This window comes from Ptiloglossa arizonensis, chromosome 8 (assembly GCF_051014685.1).
Source record: "Ptiloglossa arizonensis isolate GNS036 chromosome 8, iyPtiAriz1_principal, whole genome shotgun sequence".
Lineage (NCBI taxonomy): Eukaryota > Metazoa > Arthropoda > Insecta > Hymenoptera > Colletidae > Ptiloglossa > Ptiloglossa arizonensis.
In genome coordinates, this window is record NC_135055.1 from 18,657,196 (window position 1) to 18,674,798 (window position 17,603).

General features: G+C 47.8%; 1 protein-coding gene across 1 annotated transcript; it reads right to left on the reverse strand.

Annotated features, from left to right (window-relative positions):
* Positions 1-346: 346 nt before the first annotated feature.
* On the reverse strand, positions 347-16,900 carry Atet (ABC transporter expressed in trachea). Its single transcript, XM_076317371.1, has 12 exons — positions 15,528-16,900; positions 10,956-11,125; positions 6,424-6,647; positions 4,764-4,881; positions 3,782-3,971; positions 3,268-3,475; positions 3,016-3,192; positions 2,570-2,931; positions 1,201-1,369; positions 1,025-1,125; positions 790-945; positions 347-711 (listed from the first exon to the last, which is right to left on the reverse strand). The coding sequence occupies exons 1-12, from the start codon at positions 15,528-15,530 to the stop codon at positions 367-369; spliced, it is 2,223 nt and encodes a 740-aa protein (XP_076173486.1). The 5' UTR covers positions 15,531-16,900; the 3' UTR covers positions 347-366.
* Between the last annotated feature and the right edge of the window lie 703 nt (positions 16,901-17,603).

Here is a 17,603-nt window from a genome sequence, read left to right on the forward strand (position 1 = left end):
TCCCTGGACGAAACGATCCGAACGCGAATGTTCGATTCGGTCGGTACCCGGGAACGAGTGATCGGATACGTTCGATTTGGTCGATTCGCGGCCTCGCGAGACGGGCGTGGAAATATCGTCGCGAATCGACAACGAAACGGCTGAGAGTCGTGACGCGCGTTACGTCGCACCGTTCCTCGAGGAGGTGAGGAAATTTGAGAATCGTAATCGTGACTGTCCTCGAGGATCGTTCTCGGCGGGAACACACGTACACCGGCATCGAACGCACGATCCTCGACCCGAGATCGAGGTGCAACGTACACCGGATGCGAGGGCATCCATCGTTCACGTCCGCAATTACTGATCATCGTCGGTCACTGCACCCTTTTAACGAAGCGATCGTAACTTCAGTCTCAGTACAAAGTACGCGATCACTCTCAAGATAAGCAGAAAACCCGCGAGCGCGACGGCGTCCACCCAGAAGACGGCGTCTTCCATCGACATCTCTTCGAGGAACTTCGTCGGGCTCTTGAAGTGGCAGTAGGCGTCGGAACACTTGAGCTTAGCACGATTATAACCATACACAGAAATCATGGTGCCCTCGAAACTGTACCTGACGTAACTCACGTACGAAAGAAACTTCAGATACTTTGGAATGGCATCGAAATTGACGAAGAAACCGGAGAACAGAATGATCGGCACCGACGACACCGGACCGATGAACACTCCGCTCTGGAACAAACGAAACGAAACGGTACGTGAGTCGAGAATCATCTATACGATCTCTGACGAAACATAAACCAATATTACCTCCACACTCAACGCTGCACCTATCACTAAACCGATGGATTGAGAAACTAACGCTGTCAATATACATATAGTTAAATACATCATGAACCTATTCGTCTCCAATGGCTGCGACGTCATGAAATATACAATGATGACGTATGCTATAGAATACACTATCTGCAAGAAGAATCGTAAACGGATTAACCAATGACAATATTTGCCGAGATGTTTCTTTAAAAAATATTTCTATATTTACCTGAAAGGGTACATCAGCCAGGGTTCTCGCAAGATAGTAAGCTTTTACGGAATACCAATAATTTAAATGTTCTCTCACGAACACGGCCATTTCCATTGGAACTGTACACACCGGAGAAACGTTATTCATAAATAACGATAACGCGTGGAGGTACGAGAGTTGTGAATTTTACTTACACGTGAGAATCGTAGGCATCATAGCGGTGAACATGAGAAACATCACCGTGAAGAAGACGCAGCCAGCGTTGCTCATTACTTGCGAGGCCTCGTTACCGATGTCGTAATAAATCGCACCGATGAGAAACCCAACGATTATGTGCGAAATCAGCCTTACTCTCGTTAATGTCTGCAAACATCGTGGGACGATCGATTAAACGAAAAGTCTGTCGCAAAATAGCTACTGCGCGCGAATCGCTCGATGATAAGAGGACTTGCCTCTTTTTAGCTCAGTTTCTTCGTTGCACGTTCTGGTTAGTATTTGTTGGTATTATAGTGTGAAATATGTGTAACTTTGGCAAATTGTACTGTTCGTCTACGAGAAGAAGGCTAACGAGTGTTTACATCTATCACTGTAGGTTACAGTCTACACAAACAGGGACATTATACGATGTAAATCATTTTTCCATATCCCTCTATAGCAAATCTAAATCCTCTACAGGTTGTCTACATTGTCACTTGCTCGTGAGATAAAACTCTGTGAAACTACTGTCTACCAGCGAGAAAAAGGCTAACGAGCGTTTTTACCCTTATTTTAGTCTATTTTAGTCGTCAAGAATCGTGACGAAGATGAACAAGTTCCAATAGCAACGATGCAATGGTGGCGACTTCTCTCTAGAAAAGTAGAGCGAGGATATAAACACTGTACTGTTACAAAGTGTTTGTAAGTGTGAGCAACCGACGATGTCGCAAAAATGTTATTATAAATATTCTCCAACGTGAAGAAACGTGTAAAAATAATTTACACTGCATCCCTCCAGTATGCAATCTCGTTAAGAAGATATTTTCTACATCTAGCTAACCTATACCAGAGTAAGGACCTGAACAGCCACGTCGGCCTTTTTCTCACGTACACACAGTACATTGCTTTCGAAGATTAATGCCTGACTCTTTTCCACTCGGTCCAATCACAGTCACCTAACCTACACCAGAGTAAGGACCTGAACAACCACATCGGCCTTTTTCTCACGTACACACAGTACATTGCGTCCGAAGATTAATGCCTGACCCTTTTCCACTCGGTCCAACCACAGTCATCTAACCTATACCAGAGTAAAGACCTGAACAATCACGTCGGCCTTTTTCTCACGTACAGACAGTACATTGCGTCCGAAGATTAATGCTTGACCCTTTTCCACTCGGTCCAACCACAGTCATCTAACCTATACCAGAGTAAAGACCTGAACAATCACGTCGGCCTTTTTCTCACGTACGAACAGTACATTGCATCCAAAGATTCAAGCGCGCCCCTTTTCCACTCGGTCCAATCACAGTCACCTTTTCTCATCGAGCGATTCGCGCGTTCGTACGCGGAACGATCCCGACTGACCATGTCTCTTATTTGCGATAAGAAAATTCTCTTAAGGAGGATCCAAAATTGAGTACAACTATTCGTTGGGAAGCCGACTTTCATCTCTATGCTCTCCGCGCTGTCTAGCAAGGACGTGGTGCAAGAGATCGGCATATTGATCACCGTTCCTCCGTTCGGTTGCTTCGCAACGCCGTTCGGTATCAAGGCGGTCTCGGATTTGGTCTCTTGCTGCGGTGACTCTTTCGCGATGTCGTTCGAAACGGTTTGCACCGCGTTGATCGTCGCCTGATGGTGTTGGTAATTCGCGCACTTGCCGTTGTTCACGGCCATCACCAGCTTGTGCACGCATTCACCGTGTTCGCCGCACGCCACCTCCATCACTGCGCAGAAACGTTGGTTGGAGAAACGATGACCTTCGGTATCATTGAGATTCCATTCGCAACGATCGATCGGTCGATACGTACCGTAATCCGCTGGATTGTGATAGCCGGGACATTCCAGACCCATGGACGATAAAAAGGGCACCAGACCTCCAACGTTCCCTTGGTACATGCACTGTCCCTCGGCCAGCAGGTACAAGTTGTCGAACATCTCGAACAGTCTGGCACTCGGTTGGTGTATCGTGCATATGATGGTTCTTCCTGAAACGAATCGATGGTGTATTTGTAAAATCACGCGCGAAAGAACGTGAAACTAAAAGTCTCGATGGACAGTACCTCCTCTACTTAACGATTTGAGCAAACTTAAACACTGGTAACAGGTCGAGCTATCCAAACCGGAGGTCGGCTCGTCGAAGAACATCACCGGGGGATTGTTGACGAGTTCCAACGCAATTGATAGCCTCTTCCTCTGTCCACCGCTGAGGCAATGAGTTTGCGTGTTGCTCGCGTCGCTTAGGCCAAGGGTTTCGATGATCTCCTCGATCTGCGCGAAACCGTGGAAACTTTCGTTAGAACAGTCGCGTTCACGGTAAGAAGAAACAGGTGGGTCAGGGGCTATTGTGCGCGAGTTCCGTGTGACCCCATTGATCGATGATCAGGAACCACGGACGTATCGCGAGCTATATACGTATCGTCCGTTATTTCGGTGTACGTCGCGATCGGGGGGTACTTGACACGGATATAATTTGGATGTTTACTCTCGGGTGATTTTCTCTGGCGAAGTTTAACGCAATTCCATCAGGGACAAGTGCCGAGGGGAGGGGCCGAAATTGGTATTTCATCGACGCACCACCACTTTCTTCTCCCTCGCGCCGATGTCCTTCCCCAGCTTCAGATTCGCCGAAACCGTCATCGTCTCGTGAACCGTCAGATGCGGCAGCAAACGATCGTCTTGCATTATGTAACAGGACATCTTCCGAAATCTTCGTAGATTCCTGTCCTTTCCGTTTATCAGAACGGAACCGCTCAGGTGGGATGTCCTGGAAACACGAACAGGAACGTTACAACGTGATTCGTGTCCGTTTCGGTCGGTTGCTCGACCCTAAAAGCGTTCTTTCGTTAGAGGATACACTCGAGATCTCGAAAATTGGGTAAAAAGTGTGTAAAAAGTGTACCGATTGTATACACCTTGGGTTTTTTACCTTTGGATTACAACGAGAGGATTGTGGGAACGAAGAAGCGTTCGATGGTACTTTTTGGAAGAGGTACGATTGTAGGAAAAGAATGGAGGACAGGTTGGGTCGGTAAAGACCCGAGGAACACACCAAGAAATCTTTCGAACGTATAGAACCAGAGTCTTTAAATTTAGGATACAACGAGAGGGCTACGTGAATAGGAAAACGTTCGATAGTACTTTCTGTAATAGGTATACTTGTAGAGAAATAGTGGAGGACACGATGGGTCAGTGAAGACCCGAGGAACGCATCAATAAGAAATGTTCTGAACGTGCAGAATCGGAATCTTTAAATTTAAGATACAACGAGAATCGTTGTGTGAATAGAGAAGCTTTCAATTTTTGTAATAGTTGTGTTCGTAGAAAAATATCGAAGGTTGAAGGTTAATGTTTTGTTTGGTTCGACGATACACTCGAAATCTTCGGTAGAAAGGTCTCGAACATATAGAACTCGAGTCTTTAACTTTACAATAGAACGAGGAGCTTAAGGAGAACAGAGAGGCATTCGTTCGAATCCGTTACAATAGTTACAATTACGAAAAAAGGATGTATCGTTGGTCGAGAGAGATTCATCGATTTGAAAATGTTAAGAACTCACTTGTAACCTGCCAGAACGTTCATGAGCGTGCTCTTCCCAGCGCCGGAAGGGCCCATGATGGCGGTCAGTTCCCCCGATCGGAATTTCCCGTTCACACATTTTAAAATCGTCTTGTAACCTGCAACGTGAAACACAAACGATCGTACATCGACTCAATTCTCCACGAATGATCACGCGTCACGACTGGACAAAGTCTGGAAAGGATTCTTCGTGAATTTCTCGACTGTACGTTACACAAATCCGCGACTCGCGTGCGATATAAATATTACCGAGGCGGAGCAATTTTGTCTACCGTCTAACACGGGAATCGTCCATTGGAAAACAACAAAATACGGCCGTACCGAGGTTAAGGTCGCCTCACTTTTTCTCCCTTCGATTCGCTATCTCTCTATCGATCTATAGCTCCACGGTTTACGTAATATTTCGCATTGCCAAAACAGAGAGACCCGGTTCCTTGCCAAGTTCATCGAGTTCGCGCGGATAAGGCATAGAAATTTCGTTAAGTCGTCGTTTTCGCGAACAGCTGGATCCTCTGGCCAGCGAGTGCAGCTGCACTCCGGAGGTGCATCCGGACCGCAAGAGGATCTTATTGATTCTTTCGGTCAGGTCGTTTGCACGCCTTGTCGAACAAAATGTCCAAACCTCGACTCAGGTCTCGTCTTTGTTCGTTGGACGTGGAATCTCTCGTTCGAACGACGATCGTGTGGCTCGGTTGACTCGTGACTCTGCTCGTTTTATACTTTTTTTCGCCGTTACGCTTAACGAAGTACATCTGTTAAAACGCAACACGTGCACCATCCACTGCACTACCAACCTCTGAATATCCCGAGAGTCGTGTATTCGATAATTTCGTCGCAATTCGTTGATTCGTTACGGTTTGCTCGCGATGATTTTCGCACGGTGCTTTTCACGCGATGATTTTTCGGCGATGGTTTTTCTCACGATAGTTTCTCTCGCGACGGTTTTCTAACAATAGTTTTCCAAGGATAATATTCTCGCGATGATTTTCGCACGATGGTTTTCACGTGATAATTCTCTCGATGGTTTTTCTCGCGACGGTTTTCTCACGATGGTTTCCCTTACGACGGTTTTCTAACGATAGTTTTCCAACGAGAATATTCTCGCGATGATTTTCGCACGATGGTTTTCACGTGATGATTTTTTCGCGATGGTTTTTCTCGTAATGGTTTTCTCGCGACGGTTTTCTAACGTTAGTTTTGCAACGATAATATTCTCGCGATGATTTTCACACGATGGGTTTCTCGCGATGGTTTTCTCGCGATGGTTTTTCTCACAATGGTTTTCTCACGACGGTTTTCTCGCGACGGTTTTCTAACGATAGTTTTCCAACAATAATATTCTTGCAATGATTTTCACACGATGGTTTTCTCGCGATGATTTTCACACGATGGTTTTCACTCGATGGTTTTCACTCGATGGTTTTCTCGCGACGGTTTTCTAACGATAGTTTTCCAACGATAATATTCTCGCAATAATTTTCGCACGATGGTTTTCACGCGACGGTTTTCGTCGCGATGATTTTTGACCGATAGTTTTCTCCCAATGGATTTTCCACGATTCTTTCCCGCAACGATTTTTTCACAATGGTTTTCTCTATTACGATGGTACACTCGACGACGATTTTCTCGCACAGACTCACCTCTCTTCCTGCCCTCGGACACACTGTAAGCCAGGTTCTTGAACTCAATGTCAACCGGTGGCCTCTTCGGAAGATGCGTCAGTGTTACCGCCGGCCTCTTACCGTCCTGTCCCGGACTATGGTTCGGCACCTTCCTCGCGAACATGCTACTGCTACACATCGCAACCGCGGCACCGTTCGTCGCGCTACCGTTGCAATTGCAGTGCAGATTGTTCTGCGAGCCACTGTAACACAACACGAAACGTTTCACCAAACTCTCGACGTGGTTCTCGTCACGGTCGTTCGAACTTCGATCCGAACGTTACACGAGGGGTGAAATAATTCACGCTCGAAATACGTCCGTACGAAACTTCTCGCGTTACTCCTTCGCGAAGTGTACACGTTCGGTTAAAACCGTGTCAGTTCTCGCGAATGGAAATTATCAAGGACTAATTGCACCCCTGCTCGACAAATTGGATAATCGTCGTGTCCCGTTTCCGCGAAGTCGACGTTTAAGTGAATCCAATAAAGAACGGCTCACCCCGTGCCACTTTACCGAGTGTCTCGGAGTCTTGGTTCGTTTGTTTCGTTCCTCGCTCGGTTGCAACGTTCTAGACACCTAATCGTACGACTAACGATTTATTCTTTTTTTTTTTTCTTCTTGTTTTGTCGTCGACGGATAGGTGCCGGTAGACACCTCTTCTTCCATAGCTTGAATTATTTTTAGACACGGAGAGGGCCGTAATACGATCCCCACGGGTTTTTCTATTTGTTCGCGATGAACTCCGGTGTGAATTTTCAACGCGTGTTCGCGAAACAATTCGCCGTGGGTAACTCGTCACGAGGGTACGCTTGGGAAATAATTCTACGACGACGTCACGGGTCAAAGGTGAATCGATAAAGCGAGTCCTATCGTTTATAAACAAAAATCGCACACGTGTCCCCTACCCCCTTTTTCGCACCCGTTATGTGCAGCACGAAGTCGCATCGGTGTTATCGAAAGCCCCATAAAGAATCACGATGTCTGAAATATCGGAAGATGACCCTTCCCAGGCTAGTGCTCTTCGTTTATTTCTGACTCCATTAGCAACGTAAGTTCACGTTTAGAAGTATCACAGATCGGGTAATTCACTGGTAAATAATCCACGTGTTACCAAACGTATTCCAACGAGCTCTTTAACCATTCCAACCCGCGAGAAACGTTTGTTCCCAACCAAGACTAGAATCGGGATGAAAGATTTACATTTTACACGTGGTTGGTTCGTTTGTAATCCCCACTGGAATATCCTACGTCTAATACGAACGTGTTTCTTTATTCGCGTAATCGATAGACCGTTCTCCCTCGAACGTCTTTTGTTACAAATACGAAAATCACAAGGGGGCCCGGTCACCGTCCAGGGGACGGTAACACCATCATCTTTGTTACATCGCGTGGAAAAGGAAGCTCGATCCAAATAAAAATTCCCCCGAAACCCCGTAATCGTGGACAGAGGGCCGGTAAACATTGCTCCAACTGGTAAATGTTTGTCCAACGAGAAGCACGACAGAGCGGAGAGTATCTTCCGTAGGAAGACGTTCGTTCGACACACGAGCGTCAGAGGCGACAAGGGTTCGTTCTTCGATCGAAGGGACCTTGGCCAAGGTCCCTTTTTCGCCAACCGTGTCTCCGCGTGTCGGTTTAAAACGAATCGAAGAAGCCGCGCGGGTTAAACATATGCGGCTTGCCACGTGTGAAATCCGATAGCCCGCTTAATCACACTTTTAAGTTTTCCAGAAAATTGCCAATCGATATAGCGTCCCGTACACTCTCGGTGCAAGTTTAATCCGTGCACTAGGTTGTTCGATCAGTTTTATCGAAGTTTCGAAACAGTGTAATACTAAGTTGTTCGATAAGTTTCATCGAACCTATTACAACGCTTACGAAGCTGCAATTGACCAACCATTCGTATTATAATTAAATTAAATAAGCGTGTTTTACCGATCTGTGAACTATTAGAGATTCGCGTACCCGACAAAATGGCCGACTATTTCCCGATTACACTTCGCCTGTTTCGTTTCTCGCACGGCTCACAGGCTTCCACGTGAAGCCAGCTGGAAAAGAATCCCGGTGGACGAGTGTTACACTATGTTATTCCACGCGATGGGAATTACAAGGATTGTTCTAGCTATGGACGTTCGAAAGAAAACCAACGAAGAGTATTCCAGCCGCTTAAGCACACCGAGCGATCAATGGGGAGGACCTTGAGTTCCGTTTTAGACATATTCGGAATGTACGTAGCGCTTGGCGTGTTCGATTCTCGCGACTCGATGACCGAGACTCGGTGTCTCATTCATTGTTTGCGGTACCATGGGACAAACAACCGATGGAATTACTGGTAACTTGAACGCGGAACGACCCAAAGGTCACCGTTGCAGGGAGAGGGTACGAGGTTTCGTGGAACTCGATGACTTCGCTTTCGAGCTATCTTTATTTAGTCACGGGGACGTGATTCCGTTGAACGTTGGGTCGACAGTCACGGAAACATTGTTACTCGTAAATGACAACGTTCGGCCAAGTCCTGTTCAACGATTGGAAATTCAACGGTCGGTGAAGAAATTCGCGACCGGTGTTTATTATCGTCGAGAAACAACTTTACCCTCGGAAAAAATTGATCTACTGTCCGAATTAGGAATGTAAATAATCCAATAGGTTGTTCATCGTTCGATAAAACTTATCGAACGGTACTACTGTACTGTTCATTAAGTTTTATCGAACGATGGAACTTATCGAACAACCTGGTATACGGAATTGAGGTTCCGCGAAAGAGTTAGGACTTACAAAAGGGGTAAACGAGTAATTGGAATCGTCGAATTAAATTTAACAATTTTTCTTCACCGATCTGCCCACAAACTCACGACTAGTTTCCACCGATCCGATCGACCTGATCTGCGCACCAACGCAATGACCGTACACGTCGATGTTCGAATATTCAAGTACTCGGATTTCCATTGTTCAAAAGTCAAATATTCAATTGACAATTACGAATCATAATATTAACTTGTTTTTTTTTTACTTTCGTATTATTTCCTTTTATCTGGAGGCTCTGTTCTCCACCGCAATTGTGTAAATATCTTCGTATTTTCTTTCCGCGCGCTAACGGGTCTTCGCTCGTGTAAATAAATTACGGCGGGCAACTCGATAAGATTTCTTCGAAATCGAGACCGATTAAAAGGAACGAGCTTCCAGACCGTGCTCGATTTTTCCGCCGAGCTTTCCCCATCGCTCACGTTGCGCCTTGTTTTTGCGATACGACCCTAAAAAATACTGGCCCGATTCGTACGACGTTCTCAACCTCGAAGATGTAATCACTTAAGAGGCATATGCCCTTCCCTTAATCTCGGGGAGACACTACGCGCGGAGTACGATCGATGTGGATAAACGTGGTTCCCTGGTTCGTGTCCCCTACCCCCCTTCTCTCTTTTGTATTATATGCGAGCTGTTTCGTATGCAAATCGTGGACGCTCGAAATTCAAATATCTTCGCGAAGAATACTCGTACTTTGCGGTATTCTTCGAAGATTCGACTCGCTATGCAAATTGGTAACGCGGTGCAACCGCGTCCGCGATTCTTCGGCGAGCGCGGGCTCCGACAAAAGGGCTTACCCTTAAAACATTTACGCAACCTCTCGAGCGTAGACGGACCCGATTCGTGACAAATGGAACCAGCTCGTGGTTCACGGACCCGTCCACGTGTCCGTAATTTTTCTTTTCCATAATTTTACTTTCAAATGTCCGCGGTGTGAGTATCCTCCCACGAATGTTCCGCGTACGGAAAATAATTCTTCCGGGTGACAAAATCGTGACTCCCAACCAATCCATCTTCAATGCACGAACGAACCGATGCTTCTCCATAAACAAACGAAAGTTTGAAGAACGCGAAACAAGAGCGAGGTTTTACAGAGCGATAAGTTTTTCGTCTAGATTAATCGTAATTCCTTACCGGTGAAACTTCGTTTGAAATTTGATTCAATGATTAGCGATACTCGAGTAGATGGGTTTCGTGGACCAAAATCAAGGTTTGGTGTACGATGTTTAATTTTCCATTGCGGTCGATTACAGGATACACGGTCCTTCGAGTAACGAACAAAAATAAACATTGGCATCGAGCAATTGGAATGATTTATTATTCATCGGCTATTTTAAGGGTACGATAGTACTCGATTCGGTTTATAAAGATCGAGTTAAACGTGCAAATTTACTATCGATGCGCGACGAAGAAACGGTTCGAAACACGCTGTAAACTGTTCCACACGTATTTCGATAAATGGACACGTTCGATTAAAAATTCGCGCACGTTACCAGTAAACGGATCGATACGTTCGATTGAAATTCCCATAGATTCAAGGAACCACCCTTATTTACCGACACCATTGCACAGAAGAACGTCCGGTTGGTAGACTCTAGAATTCTTTACATTCGTCCATTGGAACACTTTTAGCAACAAATTCGTCCGCGTTTTACGAGCTACTGCGTAGCAGTGTTCACGATCGAGACCACCGAGCCCCCCGATTTACCTGATTACCGCATTATTGAGGTTTTCCAAATGTAACGTGGGTGGTGGGGATTTAATCGTCACCTGGTGACTTCCACCTGGTATGAATTGCACCTGTTCATCGCCGCTGTACCTGGATCCTCCTCCACCGCTCAGAGTGAGATTCTTCAGATCGGCCATCATCTGCTGATGCTGAAACGATAAGATAAACTGAAATTTCACCGGTCGGTCAATACCTGCCGATGAAATCTTCCTTTGTCGCGAAACAAAGAAATATTCGTCGCGAGTTAATTAAGACGAGGCGCGGATTCGCGCGTCGAATGACGTTCTTCGTTGGCGTCGATCTCGACAAGGTCTCTTTCTATCTCTCTCTCAGTCACTCGTTGCGCGGGAATCTCGCAACTTGGATTATTTTCTTTCTCCTGTGTACGAGGAGCGTGTGTCGTTCTAAATTTCAAGCCGTCTCCGAATCCGAAGCTTGTAAATAAACGAACGAAGCGACGAGCGTTTTGTCATCGGGGCAGGGGTACGGGCAAAGCGCGACAGGAATTTCATCGCGACGCTTTGAGAGAGTCCTCTTGGGACAACATCGATGAATCATGCGCATTTAAAGCAAGTTCTTTGGAACTGTCAAAACGAGTTCCGAACAAAGAGCTTTCTCCTTTTTTTTTTTTTTTCTTTTTTTTTTCTCCTCTCTTCATCCGTCTCTATCTCGCTATCTCCGCGGAGCGTTTTCCATCCTTTTAGATTTTATTGCCGCGCATTAACGGAAGGATAAGTCGTAACATTGTCCGTGACGTTCGTCGAGAAACAAATCCACGGTCCCGATCAAAGTCGAACAATGTACTCCGAGCTAAGCGATATACCTACGATTTTAATTCGGACGTTCGTGAGTTTCTGACACGGGCGTCTGGTTCACGATCGCCGCAATTAGACCACGGACGCGTGGCCAAATTAATACGATCACTGATGAAATTTTCAAGCCCGTCGGCCAATAATTTCGCCGGTGCGCGAATTTAGCGCAGTGCCGTAGCCACCGATCCCACCGAGTGACGATACCACTCGCGAAACACGAGCTCGAATCGCGTTTCCGCGATCGTACGAAGTCCGAGTTAACCGAGACATCGGATCGGAGCTGGTCTGACGCCAAACGGAGCTTTTTCGACGATCTTCGAGCGAAACCGGGCAAAATGTTACCACCCGGGGTAAACACCAATGATGACACGCGCCTAAGAAACGAACGAGAGAAACGCAACGCTCGACCGATCGCCCGAAACGCGAATGGGATCCCTCGTGTTCTTTGTTTACGAAATTGAAACTATTTTATCGAGAAAATGTGATCGCATTGAATTGTCCGTGTCTCGGGTCTTTCAAGGTAATCGAAGATAAATCGGACTAGTGTAATCTCGTTGGTAATCGTACGATCGATACTCAAAGAATACCATTGCTGACAGAATTGCCACGCAGGCATAATCGAATACAAATAGAACGGGAATGGTAATTGTATCGAGCGTTTATCTTTTTTTCGTACGAAACGATCGTGAATCTGTGGGCGAGACGGTCGTTCGAGGTTGGAAATTGTCACGAAAGCGACGCAACTGGAAGCACGGGGAACCACCTCGATGTCGGACCTCGTTAAAGGTAACCCGTGTGTACGCGTTTCAAAGTGTATCGTATCGTAACGTTTCGCGACGGGACGAATCGAATCTCGTGCGAACGTTAACGAAAAGTCACGGGGACCTTTCGTGTGATCCGTTATGCAAATTGTTCGCGGTATAACGGCCCTTAATCTTCTTTCGCGATAACGAAAATAGTAACGGTGGAAATTGGCCCGGCTCCAAACGAAGGACACCCTTTTCGTCGAGGCATCGCTACGCTCGCGCCCTTCCGAATTCTCTCCTACGCTCCGCGCGACTGATTCTTGTTTTTCTTCCTAATGGTAGATAATAACAACCGGGATTAACTCGAGCGCCGTTACAAAATTTCAATTACACCCGTTATCGTATGCCACTCAAATTACAGGTACAAAGTATAACGAGATATGATAACGAACATTTCTGCAACAATGTTGCGATCTCTACTTGTGCCACGGTGAGCAGATCCGGCGATTCGATAAATTCGCGCGACTCGTTTCTCAAAGTATTCCCGCGAAACGGTTTCGCGAGATTCGTGGGATTTTGTTTCGCAAGGATTCGCGACAAAGTAATCCATTCGCGATTGCGATCGTTTCGTCCGAACTGGAAATGGTATTTCGAGCGAAATAAGCGCGTAACGTATAGAAGACACCAATTGGCACAAAGGATCGTCCCTCTCGATACTCTCAATTAATGAGAGAATAAACGAATCATTCTTTGTGAAACAGTTTCACGGTATTCGTATGGCGTGATTCGTTTCTCAAGATTTGTTTCGCAAGACTCTTAACGAGAAAAAAAGTCCTCTCCGAGAATAACCTCAATAATTTGCAATCCACCCGCAACCTCATTTGTTTCGTTCGAACGAGGAATATTCCGACGAGAATTATCAGCGAAATAAGCGCGTAACGTGTAGAAGGCACCAATCGGTACAAAGGATCGTCCCTTTCGCTCTCGTCACTCCTGATTAAATACAAGAACGCGTGGTTCGTTTTTTCGAGCATTCTTGCGAGACGGTTTCACGTTGTTCGTTTCACGTTGTTCGTTTCGCGGTATTCCCGCGATTCGTTTCACACAGAAAACATTTCGCGAGATACGCAACGAGAGAGTAAAAAAACAAAGAAAAGAAAAAAAAAAACCGAATCCCCTCCAAGGAGAAATTCACTCGACGATTCACAATCCACCCACAATCACGGTTGTTCGGTTCGTACCGAAACGTTTATTTCGATGTTCGCGCGCAGAGGTACGCGTCCCGGTGGGGAAAGCGCATAGCGCGTAGGAGACACCGATCGGTACAAAGGATCGTTTCGAACGGTTCCGTGTACTCCCGATTGGAAGGGAGCGCTCGGTGAGTCACGGATCGTCGTCGGTGAACGCGCGTGGATCGCGGTGGGACGTTCGAACGGCGTGAATAACACGTGTCGAGAAATCGCGCACCGAGTCTGGTCGTTCTCGTCACACGTGACACCGAATATACGAACGCGACGCGGACTCACGTTTTTCCGCGTGACAGATAAAACGACGCGTCGCGCCGTGCTCGTCGGCATTCACGACGGAGAACATCCCCGGCTCGCGATCTCGATCGTTTTATCGCGACGACTCGCGTACGTAACACGTCGTTAAAGATACATCTCTCTCGTTTAACAACGTGGAGCTTTCGTGCTATTATCGTGCGTTAACGATCGATCGGAACGCGATTGCCGCAAACGTTCGCGCCCGTACGGTCAAGGATCGCTCGCTCTCGCGATATTATTTTTGTCGCACGGCCAACAAACTCGTAGACGCATTATGGCACGAAATTCGCACGCATAAATCGGCCCGGATCCTCCGCGCACAGGGTTCAACGTCCCGTTCCCATCGTAGCAAGGCGCCACCCGACGAAGGAACCGACGCCTCGTTTTTTCGCCTCCGATGGAATTTCTTAACGAGTCGAGCACGTGTGCGTTTGCGAGCCACCCCGCGACAAAAGCGTGCTCGTTACGAGCATCGATCCGTTCGCGGGAACAACGTCTCGTTTCGTGTCTATCGGTCTCGAATCTCCGCCACCGTGCGTAATTTCATCCAACGAATCTCACGGCGCGTCGCACGTGTGCCAACATCCCCAACGAAGAACACGTACACGCGCGCAAAGAAACCGTATGTACACACACACACATACACGCGCGCGCGCACAGTGAAATTAGACCAGTGTCGCGCGAACGCAAGGTTCTCCGCGACTGGAATCGAGCTGGCGAAGCACACTGCCAAGAATCGGAACCGAATCGCTATTATTTTTCGCCCCGTAAATTGACAATTTCCGTGACAGGGACACGGACACGTTGGACGGTTGGCAATCAATGTTATACACACGCTGGTACACAACGCCGCGAGATTGATGTTCGACCGTAGGTTATTTTCTCTCGAGTCATCGGAAATAAAGTTACGTCTCGGACGTTACGTTACGAACGCGCGTCCTTCTTCGTGGGCGTTCTGTTATCAACCGTGCCGGAAACCTACCCCGTGCGCGGTGCGTTGAAAAGAAAAAGAAGAAGAAAACAAACTACGAGGACCGTGAAAAACAATTGGGTCATCGTGTAACGTGCGAACGAAACGATCAAACGCCGCGCACACCCGGTTCGTAGATCGGGGATTCGAGAGCCTCGTACCCCGAGGAGCGCGGTGTCTCCTTTCCCGAAACCCCTTTTCGGGCACAATGCACGAACGAAGCTTACACGCGAAACTTACGCACGAAAGCGGCGAACAAACGAAAAGCGGGGCAGGTTCTGGTGGGATACGCGGTGATTGGTAACTGGCGTTTGTAAACCCTCCCGGTGGGGAATCGGGGCGCGGAACGGGACACGACGGAAACCGTACAATATCGGCGAACGGGGGAATTGTAACCGATATAAAAAAAAGAAAAAGAAAGAAAGAAAGAAAAAAAGAAAAGAAAAGAAAAAAAATGAACCGTAGGATCGACGACTCACCATTGGTCGAACGTGGACTTGGTTATTCTAGCAACGTCCGAATTCATACCCCGACGATGACGCTGCTGTGCATTCTCCGTTTCTCCGCCCCTTGTTCGGTCGCTCCACCGTGCACTGCACTCCCCGTTTCCAGGAGAATCGTGATCACACGGTAATCACAGTACTAAAGTAGAAGCTCGATAGGCCTCGTTGCACGTACGCGTGTATATATCCATATACATATATATACACGTACCGAGATGTACACCCTTGTACATATATACATGTACATATATACAGATGCACTATACATATATGTATACGTACATGGAAACGCGTACATACATATACATATATATAGACGAGTGTGTGTGCGCGCGTGTGTATATCGTTACGATGCGCTTTTAATCCTCGCCTTCGTTTTCCCGACGATCGATGAGGTGTTTTCCGAATCGCGAGGCTGCATTCGTTCCCGAGGGATGTCGTACGCGCGTTCGCGAATCGCGATCGCTGACTCGATGTGTGCGAAACCGTTGCGAGATCGCGCGTACACGCGTACACGCGGAGTGATCGAATCGCGACGCGGCCAACCGATCCGCGCTGCGAACTGCGACTGACAGCCGAGAGAAACGATCGGGCCGACGCAACACCGTCCGGAATCAGCTGTCGCGGCTATGCACCACCGTTCGCTTCCACCAACGAAATGAACTGAGCTGTCCGACTCGAAACCCAGGGACGACCACGATAATTGGGGCCCTCTCCTGACTCGAGCGCTCCTACCGTCCTCGGTGCTTCTAGGCTACGCTAGCGGTGCTACGGGGAGTATAGCGCTACCCTTTCATTACGAATGACTCAGGCGGTTTCTTTTGCAGCCTCGAGCACGAGAAACGCGAAGAAGACTGGTGCACGAAACCCGGTCGAATCGGTGAACGCTCGAATCGAGCGTTCGAGAATTCCACGATCAGCGTCCCGCCCGAGAATGAAAGTACGTTTCGGGAAAAAATAATTTTTTCCTCCTGGACATAAGGAATTCACCGAACACTGTACCGTCCACCGAACGGAAGTTACGTCCGTCGTGTCGCGACCTTTTTTTTTTTTTTTTTTCTTCTCTTTCCGTTCCTAACGATCTTACGTAAACGAAGTTCTCCGTAAAACGGATGACTACGAGGTTTTTCTTTTCCAATAGAAGTGTTTCGCGGTACTCGGTATAATGACAAGTAGCCGTGGATCGAATCACGGTCCGTCGGTTGGCAATTTGCGCGCGATCGACGCGCGATTCGAAGGCCGTGTGTTGTATCTCGGACCGGACGGGAATCGTGGAATCGGCGTGGGCGAACGGTCCACGATCGGTCGCGCGCGACGATCGTCTCTCTCTCTGTGAGCGAATTTCGCGATAATTTGGTACGCGTTCGGCGGGGGCGTCGGAACGTGGAAGCCCGTTACTGTCGTTTCCCTCGCGCATGCACGGGACGGTGTACCTGGTCGCGGTAGGGTCGAGATTCCCGCGAACGGTGTCGCCAATTTCGACCTTCGTCCGCGACCCGTGTTCGGGCGGACGTTCACGGGTGGGGGTAACCGACTGAAAAGAGAAAGGTGGCCCGAACGCGTACGGTGGAACGAGACGCGTCTAACGACCGACTCGCGAAACCGAGTCCCAGGAGGAACGAGGAAGGAGAACACCGAAGGAGAAAGGAGACCGAGTTACCACATGCCGCGGGTCGATACTCTAGCACGAAGCTCGTCCCTCGGTGCACGCGAACTCGCTCTCGGTGCGCTCGCACCGGCCGACTCTCGCCGGTGCAAAGAGAGAGACGGACAGACACGAACCGGACGATCGTGGCCGAGGGCTCCCGCACTTGTGAATGAAGATCGAAGTCTGGCTTCGCTTCTGACGCAACTGCTCTCTACCTGCGTTTCCAGGTGTACGTCGCGAGGGACCCTCTCGCCGCTACCGAACCAACGCGCGCCTTACTCCCTTTAACCCTTTGCGCTCGAACATCGACCGATACGTTTCACACGGTAACGATCGCACCCGATCGTGGAACGTTGCACGGTGTTGGATTTATTATCGTATCTCGAGTCCAACGAAACATCGAG